The sequence below is a fragment of the Opisthorchis viverrini genome, assembly GCF_000715545.1.
Source record: "Opisthorchis viverrini unplaced genomic scaffold opera_v5_4, whole genome shotgun sequence".
Lineage (NCBI taxonomy): Eukaryota > Metazoa > Platyhelminthes > Trematoda > Opisthorchiida > Opisthorchiidae > Opisthorchis > Opisthorchis viverrini.
The window spans coordinates 1,245,572-1,269,008 of NW_008751660.1; the positions used below are offsets into that span (position 1 = coordinate 1,245,572).

The window sequence follows — 23,437 nt, forward strand, 5'->3', positions numbered from 1 at the left end:
GTCATGCTGTCGATGAGGATGATGATGCAACAAAAAACGAAACCACCAAGTGGTAGCTCACCTATATGGATCAGGTGGCCATGCTTGTCAAGCATGATGTTTCCGTTGTGACGATCTTTGACTTGGAGTAAATAACAAAATACACTGTAGGCAGCCATGCTCATGATGAAATTTCGACGCGCCTGTGCAGAAAAAAGAAAAATGAGGAAACAGGAGGAGATCAAACCTATACATAGAGACCGCAACAAACATATGTGACCAACCAAGTTTCCCACCAAAACTCGACGAAGTGGAACAATTTCCGGTTATCATTTGATGCGCACAATCACAAATGAAGGCAAGAATTTACGAGGAGAGGTGAAACTGAGAAAAACAATTCTGAAAGAACTGTAGAATGAGCACGACATCAACATAGGACCGAGGATAAGCATCGCCACAATGAGACGGCTTTTGATGGTGAGTCCCGTCTTATAACTTCTGCAGACACTTTGTGGCGCATCCGTTGAGCACCTAGAGGACATTTTAACCACCAGCTTCAATCCATATGTTGCAGCAGCAGTCTGCTTTATTTTTAGGTTACGGACTTTTGAAAATCTGTCACCTCGGTGCGACAGTGTGCGCCATACGCTTTTAATCACACTGATCACCACTGACATTGACAGAGACCAATATGAGCACACTGGTGTCCCATCGCTGTAGGAACATGTATGTTGATCAACTCAATAGCTTCGCTTGAACAAAAAGAAGCACTCTCGATGAACGAAGAATCGTCTTGCATGAAAATTCCGTCCCCCATCTACTGGTGAGAATGCGAGACGATAGTAACTCTGCCGCCATCCGAGTGTATGTGTTAGAGTCTTGAGCACCGATAAAAATAACCAATTTACTCGTTCCGGACGCCAAATAACCCACCGGATCGAAATCGACTGCTGTGAGAGTGCCGCATGCATCTGATCCATCTATAAGAATCCTCATTTCATCACCAGTGACGGAATGGCTCCAAGGAAGACTCCACGTGAACAGTGGTTCGTTCAGTAATACTGGTTAATATCAGGAATTCACATCCGCACATTGCGGTACAAGGACGGCCCCTTTTATACGAATAGAGAGGTGAATTGGATACTTCAAAAGGACGAAGTAGAGGTTCACCATTCTCCGTTCATCGATAGCCGACACCGCTATGTCGCGCGATTTTACTGAAACGACCCATACTCTTTATCTCCACCCGATTAAGAACACGTGAGTGGAACCAGCATGCGGAGCGTAGAAAGCAGTTTAGGTCCATGACTCCGGTAAGCAGATTTCGTGAGGCGAGGACGAAAAGACAGTCGTTAAAACACCACAAAACGGGTAGAAGTTTTGAGAAGAGCTGCACCGAATTCACTGTTAAAACCCCCTCAATAGGACAGTACCCACGCATGGTCCTATGTTTGTGTCGTGGCTACTTTCCACTTCTGCTAATCTGATATAAGTTAGTCCAAGACGTATTGCCGTGAAATCTGGAAATCCCTCCTGATGGTATCTGGTACTTGGTGAGCAAAAATCGTTCAATCCCGTTCACGAGCAGTCGCGTTGTCGCGAAAGACACAGGCGCCGCGGGAGTTACCATCAGAAAGAAGTACGAGGGTCAATTCGCTCAAGCCTCGATAGCAGTCGAGATGCGGAGATCGAACCACGGACCTTCTAGTTGGTAAATTTCCACCATAACCACTGAGCTATCCGGAACTTCAGGGAATAGCGCTGAGTCCGATCGAAATGGGTCGTATATTATGGCGATGTATCACCATAATAATTGAACGCGAAAGTGTTTCAAGGTGCTTGATGGGTCAACAGGCACAACTGAAGCAGGGTGATGATGGTGACTGCAAGAAAAATCACATGACATGACCTAACATTTCATTAAGGCCAAGTTAATTAGAGAAATTCTGAAGGCGTTAGAATACAGTAGAAAAACACGAGACATTCAACACAGGTGTTCCGGACCACGCACACATATTGAGAATCAAGAAATAAAACAATAATCGTACCAGCTGGAAGGACGGGGTTGTTTCGCTTCCGAAGGTGCTCAAGAAGTAGTCGTACATGCCACTGTCAGTTTGTCGGCCAATTTGATCGCGAGACTTGCTATCAGGCACACATTCAATAACTCCACGCTGTGAAGGGGAAAGTAAACAACAAGAGAACACTACATCCAGCGTTTCAGCAGCTGAAATACCTATTCCGCGGTCCCGAGGACGATACTACTTGGTTTTTGTGAAAAGATGCGGAAGGCGTAGATAACCGAAAATTTTGACATGTAAAACATGGATCTTCAGCGATAATTATAAGCCTACGGCAATTCACAACTAAATGGACCGTTTGCAAGACTCACTAAGTTCATTGTCATGCCACACAATCTTACGAAAAAAGCGATATTCATTACCCGGGACGAAAAGGAGGGTAGAAGTAGTTGGTATCGAAAGCTACAGTCTACAGCGTTCCACAGTGAACGATACACAAACCGAGTACGTGTTTCAACGGATGGATGGATCGAAGAAAAAAGGCACGAAAACTCACTCCCGGAGCGGTCGCCACCACTTTGTACGGATAGACGAAAAGCTCCAGGCCACACCTTTTGAAAATGTTTTTGAACAGTTGAAGAACTTGCAAAGCCAAAATGTCCTGTAGTAAAACGAAAAACACGAACTTTTATGGGCGACAAATGGTAGGAGTGCTCAAAAACACGAAAAAGGTTGTCAGATGGGTAAATTCAAGCTGCAAACGAAGTTGGGCTGCCATACAACAAGAGATGAACGAGAATAGTGGGAAATTCGGCCGGATCCACGGTACTGTAAGCGCGCCAGTAGCGAATCGTAATCGATCTGTTGTAGGCAACATAACAGACCGGCCACATCTTAATGTTAATAGCTATTGAAAAGATAGCCTCTCCTAAAGCGATCATGTACAGTAGAAAACTCAGGCCAGACTCGGAAATAGGCTATGATTTTTATTGAGTCACGTGAGCAATCAGCATCTCACGGAACGAAAACGACAGATTGGAACGTCCAACGATTTGTGGGAATCGGGGAGATGCGTTTTTGGTGTTCAAAAAACTCATCAGATCATGCTTTGCATATTTTTGGAAACCCTAGAATTCGATCGACTAGATTTTATCCTATTGTGGTTTCGTGAAGATAGTGGCTGTGGTGTTCATCGACAGCTAGGAAACAAAATTCACAGGCCGGATCAGCGTGCGAAACGGGGATCCGCAAGCTCACATGGGCCTCAACAAAGCGGGAGACAAGTCTTCCAAGTATTGTCCCATTACGCTTCTATTTTTCAGTATCTTTTCGCATCAAGGTTTGATAAAAGTCCCAAAGAAGACCATCTAGCACAATTGGACTGCATCCAGATGTGAGGCCCGTCGGATCAAGGGTGACCAGAGTGAAAGAAAACAGTAATGCAATAAACAGAGAGGTGACCTCCATATCTCATAGTCAAGTTAAATGTTCGAAAAAAAACACAAGAATACTACAGCATGCATTCGAAAAATGGTAACCCGTCGCCAACGGACGTTCGACAGGCCATCGTCATCAAACTCCTCAAGCACTTCGAATTCCCTGACTTAGACCACTGCCCCTCCACTGCCCCAAAAGTCTAACTGTCGCTAACCTCAGTACCTCTTCAGGCACACACTGTAAACTTGCCAGGCTGCAGAAGCGAATGAATGTGACAGACCCCAGGGTCCAATAGAATTCTGCCTCATCATAAATTGTCACACAGTTTGCAAACGTATGGGCTCACCGAGGCATTTGCTTATCACACCAGTGCTTTAGTAACATGCGCCGAAGTACTTAATGAACCCAAATAGTTGGTCCCCTCCAAATATGTTGCCCGAAGAAACGGGGTGAAAGGCACATACCATCCAATAAGCGCTTCAGGGGGAAGAGACGGATAAAATGTTTTTCTGAAGGACGGTCGCTGCAGGGGAGGTAAGTGCACGTAAAGACATTCTTAAACATCTTAAGATGTGCATACAGATTAAAAAGCTGACTCCTGTGTTATCGCCAAAAAGGATAAATGACCGCAATGTGTACTTGCCTGTCGCACATCATCACCAACTTTGAATATGCAGGCCTGCATTTGGCTACCTGAACTTCCAGCGAGTTGCTTATCGGTTAAGGACGGACGTCTCGAGGATTGGGCTGTCAACGGTTGCCGCGACCGCGGACGGGATCCGAGGGTACTGGGTTTAACGGGTACTGGGTACGCAGATGGGCTTGGTTTGCGAGTTTGCAAACTATTGCGGCGACGAAATTTGGTACCCATGTGAGGACTGAAATGAAGCAACGACTGCCTTGATAAAAAAGCATCCTTAAGAATCCAGCATCAGCTAATACTCAGGCTTGCAGAACAGCTACCCTTAAACAATTTGAGGTACTGGGTACGCAGATGGGCTTGGTTTGCGAGTTTGCAAACTATTGCGGCGACGAAATTTGGTACCCATGTGAGGACTGAAATGAAGCAACGACTGCCTTGATAAAAAAGCATCCTTAAGAATCCAGCATCAGCTAATACTCAGGCTTGCAGAACAGCTACCCTTACAAAAACAATTTGATTGGTAAGGCTCATAACTCTGCTCCGGAGCAACCGCTAGGTGGTGGGCTTCGAAAGCCCATAGAAGACTCCTCACTACATGGACATGCTCACTTCGTTAGTGTTGCGGTTGCAGAACAACCCGGTTGCAATAGAATGGTGTAGGGTAGGAACTCACTTTGCTACGATTAAACAGCATTTTACGGATGAAAGTCGTACATCTGATGCTTGGCTGTAATTCAAAAGTCAGTGGCGAGCAGGCTCTTTCACGGACTGGTCAAAAATCATTTGTTCACGTATTTCGTAGATTACTTCTTAGTTCTTGAGATGCAAGCGCAGTTGAAATGTACTGACTCCCATTAGGAAGGAACACCAACGACAAAAACGTTCCTGTGGGTGAATTAGTTGTCATCGGGATCCCCAAAACACTAGACAAGGTCCCTAAGATAGAGGCGTGTAAAATGTCGAGGCCACTCGCCGAACAATGGATGGTAAGTCAGTACACACACAGATAAAGTCGCTAAACGAGTACAGTAACTCAGTTTGAGCCCTAGACGTAGTAATTTCGCATAAGCCAGAGCACTGTGCCATACGGCAAGAATACCGAAGGCAGGGAGGACCAGGACCAGAAACACACCAATGATCATCGTGAGGGGGCCAAACGATGTTGTTGCCTGAAACCTCACCTGCACGAGTCTAGTCAGCATTGACTGGATCATCGTGAGGGGGGCCAAACGATGTTGGATGCCTGAAACTCACCTGCACGAGTCTAGTCAGCATTGACTGCTAAGCTTCCCGCCTTCAAAAAGAGTACGGTGCATTCGGTCTACCTGGAGCAAGAAGCACCTAGGGTTCTACAACGGCCTGGTTGGTACAACGGTTTTCGCAGTGTTTATGTATCCTTCTTGAATACTGGAATAATTCTGGAGGCGAGTCACTCCATAGATGCTTTTCCTACACTCCAATTAGCGCACAAAGCCCTGTCACACATTGAGCCTCCTCCTCTTCTTTGGACATGGCTAGGTGGAATCCGTCCACGCCTGGTATCTTTTCCCTTCTTAAAAGAGGTAGTCCGCGTTTTATTTCTTCCTCTGATGGATACGTAAGGTTTGCAGCCCACCAAATAGTGCACCGTTAACGAGACGAATATTGTGGAAGGCCAGTTTGGGTCCTTCAAAGGACTTAGTCTGTCGTTCAAAATGGCGTTTTGCACATGATTTAATGAACGCTCTTTTTACCTTGGCCGTTTCGCCGACAGTTATCTTAATTTGGCCAGTTGATCGGATGACGCGATACAAAAAACTGTTACCATTTACGGAAACCACCTATCATACTTCGCTTCGGTTTTCCATCATGCTCGTTTTCNAACGCCTCGCCTGAGGATACTGTGTGTTGTCGTACTAGTTCCCTGCTAGTATATATTTATTGCCATTTCTCAGGATTAATGATTTCGACGACACTTGGTGACCATTTGATCTTCTACGAAAATTCAAACGAACAGCCTTGAACACTGCGAGTATAACTCCCTTTTCGTACTGACCAGCATCATCCGAGTGTTGTGTCGGTTTCTTACAAATAGATTCTGAGTAGGCTAAGATCCATACTGCTAGGTTGCAGTAGCTACCCTAAAATGGTAGATTCACTTAATTTTTGTTGATCTGTGAGCGGATTCCTAGACGTGCGAGCATGGTGGGCGTGATCGGAGTTAAGTTGTGCGTTCGTTCCACAACTAACTCACCTACGGGGATAAAAAACAAACTTCCTGAGCAATACTATACTGTCAACATTATGATCACCCGGAGTATGCTTCATTGGCGCAACAAAGATTGACAGAAGCGTATTGTTTTGTGGAATATCCGTGACGAAGGCTGACCGAATTGAAAGACAAACTCTTACTACTCGATTACAGACAGTGAGAATGACGTAGGTGACCGCCGCAGATGCGTGGACACAGGAAGAACAGTGAATTGAAACCGCTCAGTCCAAAATAGCTGTGGATGTGAAGTGAGTAGAACTAAGCTCAAGTCATGTTCTAAACTTAAATTTATGGTGAAACCGATAGAATAGTGGCGCGCTTAGAACACAGTAATAGAGATAACCGTTCTGTCCAGTTTATCAAATGTAAAACTGTACAAAGGGTACGTCGGTTGCAGCTGCTACAATGTTAGTCCTCGGAAAATGGCGGACCGTGACAGACAAAGTAAAGCGTTGAAGGCGATGGCATAATCAGCTAGTTCGGAAAATGGGCAGCTACGCATTGAAGCCGATTGCTTTGGGACGTCAGCGCCACTGACCACGCGATTGAGTCGTCTCCCAGTGTCAGTGACTATTGGTGAGTTGAGTCCTGGGCTCCACACCCAGGGAGGCGGTATTTGTCGAACCAACTGAGTTTACCCATTGGTATTTTCATAATTTGTTACCAGATAATTGAACGTGCACCTATTGGTCGCTTCTACTCAGCACAGGTTTGAGCAAAATGAACTCCGTGTGGTAGACAGTCCTCTGGCACACGAAGTACATGCCCTAACCGGGCAAAACATACAAAGTGTGTGCAGCTCACCCATCAGGGGTTCTTTTTCCTAAAATCACCGGGGTGTACCTCAACAACGAAAGTTCGATGTTCCCATCAAATCTAACCAATGCTTCGAGGACACCGACATTGACAGTTCGTACGTCCTCTGGGCCTAAAGGCCACGTTCCTGATACATGAAGCAGTATGAATCACACCACTGAAATGTATACTCTGCCCTTTACAGAAAAATGGACGTCAGTCATGGCTAAAAGTGTCGTAAGTTGGCAAAAGCTTCCCTAACCTTCCAGATTCGAAATGACTTGCCTCTCTGAAGTATCTGAACCAATATCGTCCGCATACTTAATTTCCGTAACCGAAAGCCTCGGGAGTATTCTAATCCCCGAGGTTTCAGAGGTAGGTCCAGGAATTTCAAGCAGCGCGTCAACAAATTTGAAAAGGAATGTCTCACACCACTGGATGTGGTGAAGTCAGCTGAAATATTGTTCTATACTAGGGCGAGATGGCCCAAGTGGTAAGAGCGCGAATTTACCGACCGGAAGGTTCGTGGTTCGAATCCGACCTCCGCCTCTCGACTTCCCCTGTCTAGGCTTGGGCAACCTGGCAGTATCCCAGCCCTCGTGCTTCCTTCGGGTGGCATGGCAAATAGGCATCGAAAGGGTGCTACAGCCGAACGCTTTCTTTTCTTTCTTTCTTTCTATACTAGCTCACATGAGTTCACATACAGTGCCCTCATAATTGACATAAGTTTGATAGAGAGGTATTTGATCGCCAGACACCACCGAAGTTTGACAGTTGGCACAGTCAAAAGCAGCTTTCAGCCTAGGAAAAACTACCAACGTGAGACGTTTGAAAGTGACGCTGTTCAAGAAGTTGTCCCAATGCATATATAAGTCGGTACATCCTCGGCCAGGAGGAAAGTCAGGTTAATATATAGATGAATGTCTCTCGGTAATCCTGGACCAAATAATTCCAGAGAACCTTGGACACCACGGCTGACCTACGATTGTTTTCGCACAGTTTGAAGACTAGGATGAATGTCGTCCCAAATCTTCCTTTGTAGGATCGTCGGACTGCTCACCAGGACCTCATCATTTTCTTTGAAGACTGCGCCGTGCACACTATTCTGGCCAGGCGTCTTGTTAAATTGCGGGAATGATATCTCATGCAGGCTTTCTGATATTGATGGCGGCTGATGTGGATATCCCATTCAGGCTAGTTGGGTTCACCCAGAGGCTACACTAAAAAAGACCATCCTGGATGACGGTTTTGTGAGTAAATAGCCGTTCAGTCTTTTCCACATACCGTTTTGCTGAAGCTGTCTTCTTTTGGACAACTGATTGAATCAGCCGAAGCTACTGTGGTAGGGGCAGGCACGACACCTGGACTGTGGACGTCAACAAAGAATCGAGGAATTTTTGTGAGAACCCAACGTGCCAACTGTGGTATACATTCACAGTGACCGGAGGTACATTCATTGAGGCGAACATGAAAGGTCTATCGAAGAAGTTATTATCAAGCAAATCAAATGAGCCTTTTAAATCCCAGTGAGAACAAAAATTCAATCTAACTGTCAATAGGAATACGCACCAAGGTTTTTCGTTGCCTAAAGAGTCCCGCCGTTGGCCCAAGGACTGTGTATTCTGGTTGGTAGCTGCAGCAATAGCTTCGGTTTCCAGGTTGCGCACACCAACACGACGCACCTGAAAGTACAGAGCAACAACAAATGACGACACGTTAACTTGCGTATTTTCCCATATCAAACAATCCACTATCGCTCTCCAATAGTTCCGTGTTGTTTGACAGGGAACGTTGAAACGTTTGGTGTAGGATGAGTACAAAAGATGCGTAAAAACAGTATGAGATGGCTATCCTACCAGGGGAGCGATGAGTAGGCGAAATTCTGTGAAAATGAGCTTTAAAGAATGGGAAAGTGCACTGATTGGGGTACAAGAAAGGCATCATTCTGTGGTTCTCCGTTGCTTAGAAACGTCGGCTACAAGCAGACCACTCTGGCTAATCCCAGAGAAAGTTTTCGAAGTCTTTCAGAGCTGTGGAGAACAGAGTTTAATGTAACGAGCAACTGACGCTCAATACGATCCCGCGTGACTGGAAAGTGAAAAGGTTTCAGTTGAGCAGTGATTACGATAAATTTTAGAACGAGGTAGAACAGAGCAGAGTAGAGAACTGGAGATGAACAATAACTTTTATGGTAGTGAGCACGATAAACGGGCTTGCTTCAGGGCACATAGGAAGAAAGACCTTCGAAATAGTTTCAGTGAGTTCTAATAATCCGAGATTACCTAGGTGCCCGATTTTATACCTGTAAAGAATACAAACATGAGAATTCGTCCTAGGAATAAGTATTTTGGAAATGGATCACGACAGTACTGTTTATAAAAAGGACGTGTGGCTTAGTAGAAAAAACTATAGAACGGATTAGTTTAAAGGAGGGAGAACTCTGCACCTCCAACTAATCCAACATTATAAGGAATACCTTATCCGCGCTAGTCACCTCCATTGCGAAAAAAATAACTGTGAGCGAGGAAGCCCCACACTGAACTTACACTGAAACTTTCCACACTAGAACAGTAAATAAACGTTCGGCTTTTTCACAAAAAGGGGTGTTTTCATTCACCACGAACTATCTTACAGAGACGTTCTACAGTTCTCTATTGGTAGCTACTTTTCGGTCCCTTTGTGCAATACGACAAGACACTTTTCGGAGTGCGATAGCGGGCTTGACGTTATCGGTCCCAATGCAAATCACTCCCATGAACTGATTCATCAAATTTAGGTTCGGTTGGTATACAAGCATGCATATTTTTGAGCCTCCCATAAGAAGTAGCGAACCGCGGTTTCGAATTATTCACTCCGGTCCTTATGGGTGCATTAATTCCCGCAGTAGAATGTCAACTACGTTGGACCGACGTCCGAACCGATATTTTTAATCAGTGTCCAATCAAGCAACTTACACGGTCACCTGCAGTAAGCTTAGGAGACCCAACATGGTCTTACTCGTAGACAGTTGCTGAAACGCGAAAGTACTGGTTTTTATCATGATGTGACAGTTCGTTTCCATCCATAACCCTCTGACACTAGTATGACAACAAGGTTCTCATTCTCGTACCCTCCAGGGGAGGTGAATGGTGACTTGTTTTTTAAGAACGCGTAGAGTTTTAGTACGCCAACACACACCTGCAGCCTTCTGGTCAGGTTTTTCTGGTCAAAGGCTTTCCTTAGTGGCATTAAACGCGTTCTTTTGTCCGGAATTGTCCGAGTCTGCGCACAACCAGAAAGTTTCCAAGTAAAAGTAACCTCACTCCATGTGCCGGGTCGCTTTAATACCTGCATAAAGTAAGGCGGGCAAACAAATACAAATACTGATATCCCACTTCACATGTTCTCACATACTCTCATCCCCTCACCGCAAATCAGTCTTTTGCAGACCTTGAGGGCTCAGTTTACTTTGAGCCATCCTAAGCAGCGGCTTCTGAAAGCAGCTGTCATATCGAGACCAATGTTTAAACCCCGAAGTCCGATCGACTTAGTCACCTTTATCATAAGTGTTCAAACGTCAAGGAGCCGATTAACCCTACATTGGCCCGGGCTTCCCCCAGAAACAGGGATTCAGGACACGAGTATTATTATATTCTTCCCAATTTTGGTTTGACACCTTTAGCCAGAAGTGCTTTCGAAGCGAAATTCGCCGCCGTATCAGGGGCATCTCAGAAAATGTTCCAGTTTATATGTGCTACTGTTGGAAAACAACCGGGTGTTGGCGAGTCGATTCGCAGTTCTTCCTTGAGCATACCCAGAACCAACGTGAAGCAATATGAGACAGTTGAAAAATTCGGCTAACCCAGAAATTTGGTGGGTTTATGAAGGTCTTAAAAAAAGGGAACGTTCGTGAAATGCCCCGGTGGATTTGCAGACTAGACTCTAGGATAGTCCTTGTCAGTGGAAATATCAATAACCATAAAGTTATCCTGCTGACAGTGGGAGTACATTTGATGAATCCAACGAAAGAAGCTGAAGGTTCTGAATTATGTTCGCCAATTTGCGACATTTGAAGGTCACATGTATAGGCTACTATTTCAGGGTGGCGAAGGCCATGAGTGGCCTATATCACTCGAAAACGAATGTTCGACTGCGCAACAGGCGCTTCAGTTGCGGGTAACGTTCGGTACCATGAGATGTTGGCGGCTGTAGTATAATTGGTCGAAGGGCAAAAAGGTAAAGCCGATAGTGAATCAAAGTGTTAACTGACAAAACCTAAGCAAAGTAGGTCAAAAACGAAAGTTGGGGTGCTGAAGGTTATAGTAATCAATCTGACAGAATAAAAATAAGCTGAGTTGCGAAATCGTGCCGACTTACCTTAAATTTGGCCAGAAATGGTGCTTTCGCGGCTGACTGTAACGGAGTTCCGGACTGGTAATCTATCTCCAATACAATCGCATCCGGATTAGATGGCAAATAACAACCAGGTTGAACGACTATCTCGCGTAGTGCTTCCAAGCAAGCCTTTTTCCGAGCTGGTCCTTTTGGAAAGTTTCTGCAAGAAATGAACGTCACATCTGTAGTCCTCATAGACCACCCAGATAAATTCAATCAGCTCACCATATAATCAACAGAATAATACGATTTTACGGTGTTGTGGTCACTTTTGTTCATCAGCCCCAAAAGCCCTATTCCATCCATACCTAATGATCGCTCCCAACACCCTTGCGGAAAACGGGCAAAAAAGGAAACTAATAACCAGTGTCAGGGTGTATGTGGTTGATAGCTAAGTAACTGAGGGGAGTGAACTGAACAAGTAGAAGCTATTGGCAACAGCCAACCAACTGGATGTGGGAGCGAACGAAAGAATAGAGTGATCAAAACGGACTCCAATATACACTGTACAGTTTGTAACGATCGTTTCCCCTCAAACAATGCGCTTGCAGCTTCCAAAGAAGCAGGACTAAAACCTGGTCGGGTTGTTACATTTGGTCAGTACTTGAAATTGGTGGAAACGATGAAGTAGAACAATGTCTTACTGTTACTCTTAAAGTTGTCTGGAACTGTTTCAGACACGAACAGAAACTGGTTAGAACCGGCAAGGAGGCAAAAATTATACCTGATAATTCCGGATACTCCCGTTATGCGGTCGAAGAATTCAAATTCCCGTTTGTAGAATGCAAGCGAAGGACCACTGAAATTGCGAAGTATGGTTTCACGTATCGCGATCAAGTGTGTCCCAATGTCTGGGTCCAACTTGGTCCCTTCTTCGTCGCGATAGATATTAGTATTCATATTCCACAACAGCTGATGGGCCAGTAAAGGTGATCGTTTGGCCGAAGTCAATATAGACTCGGTAAGATAGCCAAGCTGTGAAGAGACGGGGAAGGGAATACTGGAGTATTAAAAAAGGCGGCCAGCGAGGTGATGCAGTAACAGGATTCTTCAACAGCACAAACCGGAAATTCCTCTTGTACGCAGAACATAAATGATCCATTGTTACACGAAGTTCTCAGGGCGGACTAGAACAACTTACTTTGTCGTATCGGACACCTTGAACCAGCTGAGGCACGTAGAACAGCATGGTTTCCGAAGGGTAGTTGGCCAAAACTCGAACTGCGTATTGATGGGTCAATGGATGTTGAGGAAACATTCGCGAGAAGAAAGACAAGGCGACAATGGGTGCCGTCGTTGCCCAGGTGAGAACATGCATTAACTGAGAAGAAATTACAGAAAACATGTCTGTAGTTAAAAAGAGCAATTGAGAATCTGACAGATTGAGAAAACGATTGAATTGTCTGCAACGCTCTAGTTGACGACCAATCCAGCAACCCGAAGTCTGTAATGCTAGTTAAACCAAGGATGTTGATCTCTGAAACGGGATACAGTTGAACCCATACAATACAAATCCAGCCAAATCTATGAGTAGAGCATGTGTTAGGCAACCGAAACTGTACACACACAGACAGGTCGGACAACCAACAAATTCAATCAATCAGTTAGCTATAAATGAAAGGATATATTCCGCATAATGTCCATACGGATAACCAAAGAAACAAAACGACGAAACCTCGCTTACTCACCCCCAGACAGACAAAAAGGCCTTACAACCAAGTCTGACGTCTGGAAACGTCGATTTGTCACAGAGATATCCCAACGTCCCAAAACAACAGTAGACATCCTAGACCAACTAACACGCTATTATCCGGTCAACGAAACAGTCATTGACATTTGTGTCCAGTACTCATGATATTTACGAAAGGTCCCGATGAGCGTGAAAAGAACGGTTCAGAGGGTTGAGCACTTCAAAGGGTATTATAATCCTGCACTTGCTCACTAATTAGAATGCATCATATTAAATCCTCTAACTTGATTCATTAACCTTGTGGAACAAACCACGTAGCCGGTAAGACGGTGAAGCTGATAAAATAAATTTGATCGGGCCGAGTAGAACAAGTCAATGAGGAGGGAAGAACGAAAGCGTACATTGGAAAATGGCGATTCTACCTATTGAATAGAGGATGTATGAAGAGAATTCAACACTGTGAAAGCCGATCACCGTGATAAGCTACTGAATATGATGTGGGAAATAGGTGAATGAGGACCATAGGTGATTTTAAATCAATTTTCTACACACCGCGGTGCTAGGAGTCTGGCTTCTATTTGGTTCTGAGGGCTAGACAATCATACACGGACAAGACCACCATTTTACTGGTCAGTGTTAAGTTAAAAACTAAAGTTGGGATACCTCAAACAAACAACCTTCTTGAGAGTGCAGTACCGATAAAGTTGGTGGTCTCTGTAGCCTTCCCTTCATCAACTCTTCCTAGCAATACATCCAGAATTTTCAACATGACTGATCTAATTACAGCAATCTTTAGACTTCACAAGCGGTAGGGAGACCTGTGTCAGACGCCATTGGGCTAGTAGCTTATGATTAATCCGGTATATTTAAGGCAGTCAAATGTTTAACATCACCTGAGCAGGAGTTCCATAGTAGTCGATTAAGCGTACTCATCGTATGAACAGATTTTCGTGAGTACTTATCTTTATTGACATCTGCCGGCTGTCTCACTAGACTTCAGAAGATGACCTTGTCTAATATGCACTGTTGGTCATCGTATTGTTTTGCTCACGCTGTGCCAACCCTTGTTGTTGTATAACACATGTTGCCCCCGTTCAGATCGGTTTCCCTTCCTGCATTCAGGATTCTCTAAAACGTTATCTTCAGCCGAGTTGACTGTGCTACTTGGGCAGTTTGATCAACCGAGTGGTCCTCCTCGTTCTCGTAATTCAATATGTAAATAATCTCAAATTAGCTGTCGAATAGGTCTTAAAGTAGTATCTAGATTGCGGAACCCATTCGAATTTCGCGTATTCATTATCCGATTCGGATCTCTCAACTTTTGCTTCGTTTTGCGATATAGTCCCGGAATACACCGCGGCATCGGCTATAAACCCGTACACCATTATGTCGTAACGCATTTTTGTTGTGTTCAGGGCCGATGTGGGCTGTTCAGCATCACCAACCTGGGTAACATTATCTTAGGCATAAACCACTAATCAGTGATTCACTAGTGACCTTGAAGCACCACTGGTTAAACATATGAGCATCGGGCCTAGCCAGTGAGGCTCCGAGTCAATAATTAGTTGAGCCACTTAAACGGCATTAATGGCATTCTGCTCCTTTTCAATGCCCAATACAATGCTGCATGAATTTCGTGCGTATGATATAAGAAACGGGAGGATAACAGGGTTGGGTAGCACACGCCGAAAGTGGTCAAAACTATCGCCAACTGAAGTGGAGGGAAATTCAGTTTCAAAAAACTACGGAACTGACATGTCGTGAGATAGTATATGACACCATCTGATATAGTGCTTCGAGGTAAATTTTCATTCTTAACAACAGTGAAACTCAATCAGACCAATGAAAATCTGCTGTATTCCCTTCGAATGGACTGGAACAGAGGTCCGTTCGGGTAAAGTTTTTGCTGAGGGGAGGTTGCAATGAGGTAAGTTGCCATTGGAATGAGAATATTACACATAAATCTCGTGTGCGTAAACCACAAACCCAGTTAATTAAAAAGTGGTAGACTGGCACGCAGTAAATCATCTATGTGCAGACCGAAAGAGAAGAAAGCGAATAGGAGCAGACTTACCTCAGGTGTGTCTGCTTCAATGTTAGCTGATGTTGCCAGATAATGGAGGGCATGTGGGATATGCGACACTAGTTGTGGGTGGCTGGTGACTAACAAGGATATTTCGCGACGTAAACTGTCCGAAGCCCTGAACCTGATGTGGAAAACCGAAGCAGAATGAAAACTTCAGTGGATGAGGAGGACGGTTGCCTGTAGAGCAGACCAAAACTTCTAGAATGAACACAAACACACCTCTGAGCCAGATAAACAGCAACACATGGACACAGTTCCCACGCCAATGTCACCCAACGGCGCCAGTTCTTCTCCCGTAACAAGGTGTCACGCAACCATTGCTCAGCTTCAGTTTCTTTGGGAGAAATAAGTGCGGTGTCTCCCAGCGGGTTGAACCAAACGGAAATCCTTTCTATCTCCGAAGCCTATGGAAGAAAAATGTTATGTTCAAGTCATAGAAAAAATTGAAAAGATGACACAGCAAGCAAAGAAGGATTGTGTATCTATACCTACGCGGAACTGATCATCGATAGCAGGCACAAATAGCGACTACAATGAAACAAACATTCTATGCTGCACGTAGAGCCAAACACACCATAAAAGATGAAATATTAGGCGCGGAAAGTTGGTTTTAACCAGTCAGTATATCAGAAACTTTTGCCGAATCAACAACTGGACAAAAAATAGTTTTGTCACTCCATAAAACTTTTGAGATTATCAGCGCTGCATCCAACCCTTACAATCTCCGTTCAAGGACACTCTGGACAAAATGGTCTTTGAAATTATTATTTCAGATCACGGATATTCCTTGTCTGCAAAACCTTCGATTATTCGAGCAAGAAATACTTCATCTTCATTAATGCTCACGTTATTACCACCCCACAGGTGACCCTGATCTCAGTTCATTAGCTGGGCGATTCGCGATGGACCTAGTCTTACTCATCCAAAATAAGACGATAAATGATCATCAGTCTAGAGTAGAACACACACCACAGACACTGGGAGAGTTGGGCGATTGGACGAAAGTTTTCCACATCAGATTACTTGTCTATCACTAAAATGATCAAGGTTATGTGTCCCCATGGCCAATAAAGTAGAGATGAAGTAGTTTTTGTCGGGTACCCTCCTTAGAAAGATAAAATTACAAAAAAGGTTCCTGTAGAATGATGGCCGATACAAGAAAGTGTTTCCCTTCCAAACTAGGAGAGAACTGTCAGTGGGCTTTCCAACTTGAACATGAGCACTTGTATATAGCTCACGAGCACCCATGTATTCATTGAACGCAGTTGTCTTTTTTTAGTTCGTATGAAATACTACAGTAGGTAGAAAATGAAATTTCTGCGACTTCCTCTGATTTTGGATTAATTTCCTCCCTAAACTCCATGAGAAAGGCGAATGTGGTAGTCCAAGTTATAAAACGAGTACTCTATACTGGGAATCAGTTTCATTAGGGGGCGGTGGATTATGAGTTCTGCGACTTGTCTACGCTAGACGGTTTACCGCAGTTTGCGTACGGTTTGAGGCCGCACAGAAGGCACGAGGTGTGATACACGTTGAACAACGGCGCAACGAAGCAATCAGAATTTCATGTCGATATGAAAGAGGGAGTCTTCTTTGGAACAATATAAAACAGATTAATTCAAAGTAAGAGTGATGTAGCAACCAACAGTGGATATACTGACAACTATTAGGCAATCAGACAGGCAATGAGAAATGTTCAATTCATCCCTGTCGAACAGAATATCATAAACGGGAGATTCAAATGAATTTAGTTGAGTTCCCTGTAAAAATCAAAGTAGCCTGAAAATGAGTGTAGTTCGCGAACTGCGTATAATCTAGGTACAGGTAAAATATAAGGGACTAATAAACTCGGAAAGCGCGCTAACCTAGTAAGCCCTATGAAGGGTGAGAATGATCATGGTTGTCGATGCGTTTTTAACAGCCCTTTGAGTAGCGTACCTGAGGGAAACACACCTAAATATGTGGAACATCGTACCGAATGAAATGGCGCGATCTTTGTGCAACACGTCCAATTGAGGAAAAGCATAAAAAGAGAGATTTAACTGAGAATCAATGGAGTCTCCCTTTAAAACCAAACCGAAATGTATTTCGCGAGCTACGGAGAGGCTGCAACAAGCTGGTCTGAGGTTTTCTTTGCATTCGCTACTTATGAGTAGCGAGAAATATTCGAAATGTCATATGAGCGATTAGGACCGGGTCAAGGGGCCCGATGTGCACGTTACTCACCAACAGCAACAAAATTAGCTCTCTCTTTCGCATGTATATTTGTTTCAGAATACCTTCGCTCATGTGTGCATGCCCGCTGTGTTTTCCTGGAAAGCAGAGTAAATGAATAGAGAGAAGAATAAATGAAACATGCCAACGGAAGACAACTACAGAATAGAGCTGTGGCGACATGGATAACGAGGGCAGCTCCACGTAATGCAACAATGCACTACAAATTGTAGGTTGGAATCAGAAGGCAACTAACAAACATACCTGTGGCAGAAGACCTCTTGGATACAACAGAATGAGGCACGTTTGGAACAGGAGCGCCAGGAGGACCCATCGCATTTCCCGTATAGAAAGTGGATGGCAAGATTAGGGACCCAACACCTGGTCGCTCCAGCATCTGCCCAGACTGTAGCATAATTTGAGAGCGTAAGCGTGGTAGAGTGCCACCCAAAATCGGCGCGGTGTTGTACAAATGTTCATTCGTGGCCTGTGAATTGACACGAGGTATACCTGGAGAAGAGCTGGATGCAAATCCCTGGGGAGAACCAGAGCTTCCCAACGCATTCGCCGTCGACGGTGACATCGGGAGAAACTGTATTCCAATCACCTCTGAGGACTGGGTCCCAGTAGGATTGATTAACATATCAGAATAGGAGGGCGCGGTGGCAAATCCGGATATATTGTGGCCAGCAGCTTCAAACAAAGACTCCATCTCTCCACCAACGATTGAAGCTCCCAAATATTTCTTCTCTGCCTGCATCAGAGACCAAACACGTGACAGTGCCTTCAGATCGTCAGACAAATCTGCACCCTTGTGATTTGGGTATTGAGGCTTCACTCTGAAACAGATAACATATTTTGCACAGAGAGTGAATGCATTGCGGCGGTTGATCCTACACAGTATGCGTGTTTCCACTTCATCAGAACCACATCACCCCATTAAAGAAAGGGAACCTTACTCGCCCACATCAATTGCAGTGGATTGGTGATGTCTAGAATGAGCAAATGGATACGGGGATAATCTTTTCCCCCTACATAGAAGGCACACGACTAGCTTCGTAAGAAGACCACAGTATGTGGCTACACCAGTCACTGGAAAAGCAGTGGATTGGCAATTTTTCACGGATGTGAGTGGCAAAGAACAAAAACAATCACAGTAGTGTTCCCAAATAAGAACTAACCACGAAACTCATCAAACTAGTCACCAGTAAGACAACAACTAAGGCTGCACCAACGAGGAACCCTGGGACTATGACAGGACCCCATCAGCCATAATACGCGTGCGATACGAGCCCAAAAGTAGATTCATGAGGTGATACTCACACACCAGGCTTACGAAGCATAATGATGGTGGTGGTGATGATGATGACGGGGCAACCTATAGTTGTGAACACTGTGAGTAAGCTGGATACACCACAGTCCCCCATAGCCAGAGATCATGCAGTGAGACCAGCTAGAGACACTGACTGGTTAATAAACTGTTCACGCAACCACTCACGGTTGAAAGGAAGCTGATCGCAACTAGGCCAAACAGGAATATGTGTGAACTGCTTAAGGTACTGCTTAAGGCGCTGTTACATGCATTGAATAACTAGCGATCCGCGAAGGTATGACACTACACCAGAATAGCAGGAGAAAATCGTCAAAGATCTGGAAACAAAGTCTCGAAGTATTGCCTAAAGAAGAGTGTGTTAAAAGGGGAAATTGAGGATGAATACCGTACGGATTTCCTACTCGTATATGGTAGTTCAGTCTGACTAACCACTGTATCCATTGAAAACTGACCGAAAAACGAACAGTTAATCTGAAACATCTTTCCATCCCATTCACGTTAATAAAGCTGGACTGTCAGCTCTATTGTCCTTTTTATTCTCACACATAAAACCAATGCTACCGAATCTATCACTAAAAGGCACACACGGTAACAAAAATAGAATGAGTACGCAGGGATCGCATGACTATTCGATCGCAAGAGTAACAAAAGAAAGAATTTCAGGATCGGCAAACAGCAAACACAAAACACACACAAAAACACGACGTACGCAAAATAGTTCAAGATGGTAGCGTATGCTTTTTCTCGAAGAGCGATGCGACTGAGAAGAAACATCTGGCTGTGGTCCACCGAGGCCTGACTACCACTACTGCCACCAGGAGCACCACCGGCGGTTGTGGTTCTACCCACTGTCCCACCAGCTCCGCTCACCAAACTGGCAGCACTACTGCCACCCCCACCAACAGCACTGGTAACTTCTTCACCGATGGCGCTACTCCCGTGGGCAAGAGGAGGTGGACGGAAACCGGTGTTTTGTAGGAGATTTAGGCTCATTTCTGCCAGTCGACAACGAACACCAAGGGCAGAAATGCAACGCGTGAGCCGACCATACGATGGAGCACATTGATTGCTTGTGCAGGGTGCAAAACAGCAGGATATTGTGCCGTCACATTCGGAAGAATCTGGAAAAGGACGTACACATCGCTCGAGTGGGCCGATTTCTCCAGCCAGTGTTTTCTGCAGCAGGTCGAAAAAGATGTCCAGTTGCTCCTGGCTCGAGGACTGTGCGACGTACAGACGCTCGCTTAAAAACTGTCGTAAAGATATCAAGATGAAAGTCCAGTCATCTTTGAAAAAATTGAAAATGAATCACCAAACTAAAAAACTGACCATAAGGCGCATCCCCGAACCCTGAATGAACAGATGCAATATTGACTCGCAGTAGTGGTTCTAACGTATAATGTGATCATGTACTTTTAACATTACACTTATGAAGTTGTTTGACGGGTTACGTGTTGAATTAGTATAAAATATTTCAAAGTGGCACGTTGTGATAGCACGCAAAGTGAAATAAAATGCTCACGTGGTGGGAACCGTTGGAAAGATCAAGAGCAATCAGTGAGATCTCTAACCGGATCAATCGATCGCGTAAAACAAAACACTAGCAATGTCCCGGAACGATCGATCAAGCTTACTAGCTCAGGGGCGTATCAGGTTTCGGGTAGCGTATCGGACTGAAAATTAACTCCCCAAATAGGGTGCCAAACATACCAAGATTCGGAGCAACTCGAAGAACTGATAATCAACCAAGATAAAGTGCTGAAGCAGAATTGCTAGTGAAATTCTATTGAAGGTAAGTATGCATCAAGTTCAAACTTTGGAATCACAGGAGAGATTACCATGCTTTACTATAACATGAAACTCAGTAGAAAAACAACTTGGCTATCGATCACTGGAATGCAGACGGTGGGTGACATTACACTAGTAGGTTTTGAGCCTGCATCTAGCCGGCTTTCTCAAACATTTAACACCAAACTATCTAAAAATTCCATGGGAAATCCCGAAATTTTGCCGGTTTTTAATCTCGCTCTGATCAGGCGTCCACATGACCGCGTCGAGACAACAGCTTATCGAGGAATGATGGGGCGCTCGCAAGTCAACACAAAAACCCGGTGAACAGGCATTTACTCAGCTTATATTTGATATATTCTAAAACGATTCAGAAGCTCCTGAGAAATGGAAAGAGAACCACCATCTGAGGGGGGTTCCAACATTTATTCACGATAACCTGAGTCAAGTGCAACACCTAACTCAACAAAAGCTCTAGTAGGTTGCTGAATTCGGAACTGAGGTCCTCAGGTCCCGCATACAGTGCACGCTTGAACAATGACCTCTCGTATGCACGGAATAAGCCTGTCAATAACAGTGGGTGAAAAATCACAACGCCAGATGCCACGTCCGGAATGTAAATGTATGGCAATAGTTGAAAAACTCCACGAAACGTATAAAAAAGATGATAAACCTGTTATACCTGCGACCAAAGTTGATGTGGACCTGCGTTGCAGCTGGGTGGTTTACACTGTATCTCGTCTGATACGACCAAAGGTCCAACTTCACCATCGTCAAAATTATCGGGAGCGAACACACCAAGACCACGATGTATGCTTTCTTGCCAAGCATCACTGAGCTCATTCAAGAACTGGAAGAAGAAGTATGTAGGCAGTGTAACCATTCGATAGAGTGATATCGGTAATCGGCTAACGTACAAAGACCAAAACGATGATAAGAATACCACAGGTGGAGTCACTGGATACACCCAAATTCATCCCAGGCTAAACGGAATTAAATTCAGAGGAAAGCAGGGAATTCGCGTCCTACAAATGATCCTTCTCAGGAATCTGGTCCTCTGAATGGACCACATTCAATATGTATTTGAAGTGTATTTTAATGGCAGTCTCTCACTTTCGAAAGATTCCTTGAAGTGGTCTTCCTAAAGATGAACAACCGTAGTGGAAACTTTTTGGGATCGACTGAGTAGTCATTACTTCAGGGATGTTTGGTAAGCAAGGAATGGATTAATTGCTGGTTAACGGATTCGAGTGTCCGCTGACGGTTTTCTGGCGTTACGTAGGGGGCACGTTTGTTGTGATGGAGCGTGATAACATTAACGGACTACTTCAATATCTCAACATTTAGGACCCTCACGTTAAGCTTAGTATGGAGCTCGAGTCCAAATGGGGAACACTACCCCTCCATGACTGCATGATGCAAAAGAATGGTGGGAAATTGTAAACGACTGTTTACCAAAAATTAGCGGAGAGTATGCGATCCTAAACTACACCTCAGTACACCCAAAAGCAGTACATGCTAGTGTAGTTTCAACGAGTAAGAAGACTGTGCGTGGTGGAGGTCGACCGAAGAGCAGCACAGATTTAGGTAAAAAAAAAGCGACCTTAAGACAGCAGATACCGCGTGGGTTTAATTCAGTGGCAACTAAGACGGATAATGGTCACAACACCAAGACCCAGAAAGAGCTAGGTTGGAACAGCAGTCATTCCATACAAAACAGGGACATCTGAAGTCATTAGAAGGATGTTGGACACATCTGAGTGGCACTCCAGAAGGACAAGACTTTACGCTGTGTTGGTGCAGTTCAGGGAGCATCTTTCGGTTGAAATGACTAGGAACTGCGTATACAGAATAAAATGTAACCACTGTACGAAAGTTTATATAGGTCAGACAGCCACAAAATGGTGCACCAGAATTGGTGAGCATAAGCGATGCATTAACAGACCACCGAGAAAATAACATGAATATCAAGAGATAGTCGAAAACTCGGCAATGGCAGGTTATGCACGAGACACTGAGTTCAAAGTAGATATGAAAAATCTGAACATTGAGACAAGGACTAAGATTCAGACAACAGTGACTGGTGGCGGGGCGGTGGAAATCGCCAAGCGTCCGAGGGTGAATAGAATAGAGGGTATAGAACTGGCAAACGTGCGGAGAGCTGTTTTAGATCAACCGATAATACAGAGGCGGTGTGCAGTTGTAACCAAAATGGTCTGGGTCAAAAACTACAGATTCCAATCAGAGTAAGATCCACTTAACCCTTTCCCAACCCCCATTTAATCGTCCTGGTACCCCTCGATGCACACAGACCAACAAAATTTTTAGACAACCCGTAAAAGAAGTATTCCATTAAGGTGACCTAGACTGGAAAAGCAAGACCGCAAAATCAATATATCGTAATTGTTAGTCAACCCCACAAACCAAACAACAGGAACTTCAGACCGACATCCAGCACTGATCAAGTCGGCTAGCCATAAATCATTATCATCGACAGCATGACATCAGTGTTCAACACTGATGTCTCACTGCCGTACAACCATGATTTAGTTGAAAGCCTTATTGTAAAGAAAAGAGTAAAGGTGGACGGGGAAGGGACGTAGTGCTAGCTTAACACAATCATTCCGAGGTGCATACACCTCCAGACATTCACTCAAGCAATCTGGATAGAAACTGACAACAAGAACGTCACTGACATCGGTTGGCAGCCATATCTTGTAGTGTCTCCAACCAGGCACAGTGAGGATCACGCGGTCCCAATCCTGGAAGGCAAGTAGCACCGACAGCAACCAAGCGTTTCGTGATCTCCTTCATACTCCACTGCCA

At 44.6% G+C, this 23,437-nt stretch overlaps 2 protein-coding genes across 2 annotated transcripts in view; one reads left to right on the forward strand and one right to left on the reverse strand.

Annotated features, from left to right (window-relative positions):
• T265_00423 (hypothetical protein) overlaps positions 1-23,437 on the reverse strand; it is a gene marked incomplete at both ends in the record, with an annotated part of 94,694 nt that overhangs the window by 2,431 nt on the left and 68,826 nt on the right. The window contains 14 exons of the mRNA XM_009164196.1: positions 62-182; positions 2,028-2,153; positions 2,557-2,661; positions 4,102-4,315; positions 8,696-8,808; positions 11,483-11,660; positions 12,225-12,475; positions 12,642-12,821; positions 15,265-15,397; positions 15,496-15,680; positions 17,503-17,588; positions 17,755-18,329; positions 19,533-20,074; positions 21,294-21,461. Of these exons, the coding sequence (XP_009162460.1) occupies positions 62-182; positions 2,028-2,153; positions 2,557-2,661; positions 4,102-4,315; positions 8,696-8,808; positions 11,483-11,660; positions 12,225-12,475; positions 12,642-12,821; positions 15,265-15,397; positions 15,496-15,680; positions 17,503-17,588; positions 17,755-18,329; positions 19,533-20,074; positions 21,294-21,461 (2,977 nt within the window). The remainder of the gene's footprint in view (positions 1-61; positions 183-2,027; positions 2,154-2,556; positions 2,662-4,101; positions 4,316-8,695; positions 8,809-11,482; positions 11,661-12,224; positions 12,476-12,641; positions 12,822-15,264; positions 15,398-15,495; positions 15,681-17,502; positions 17,589-17,754; positions 18,330-19,532; positions 20,075-21,293; positions 21,462-23,437) is intronic.
• T265_00424 (hypothetical protein) overlaps positions 22,604-23,437 on the forward strand; it is a gene marked incomplete at both ends in the record, with an annotated part of 35,066 nt that continues 34,232 nt past the window's right edge. The window contains one exon of the mRNA XM_009164197.1: positions 22,604-22,729. Coding sequence (XP_009162461.1) covers positions 22,604-22,729 — 126 coding nt within the window. The remainder of the gene's footprint in view (positions 22,730-23,437) is intronic.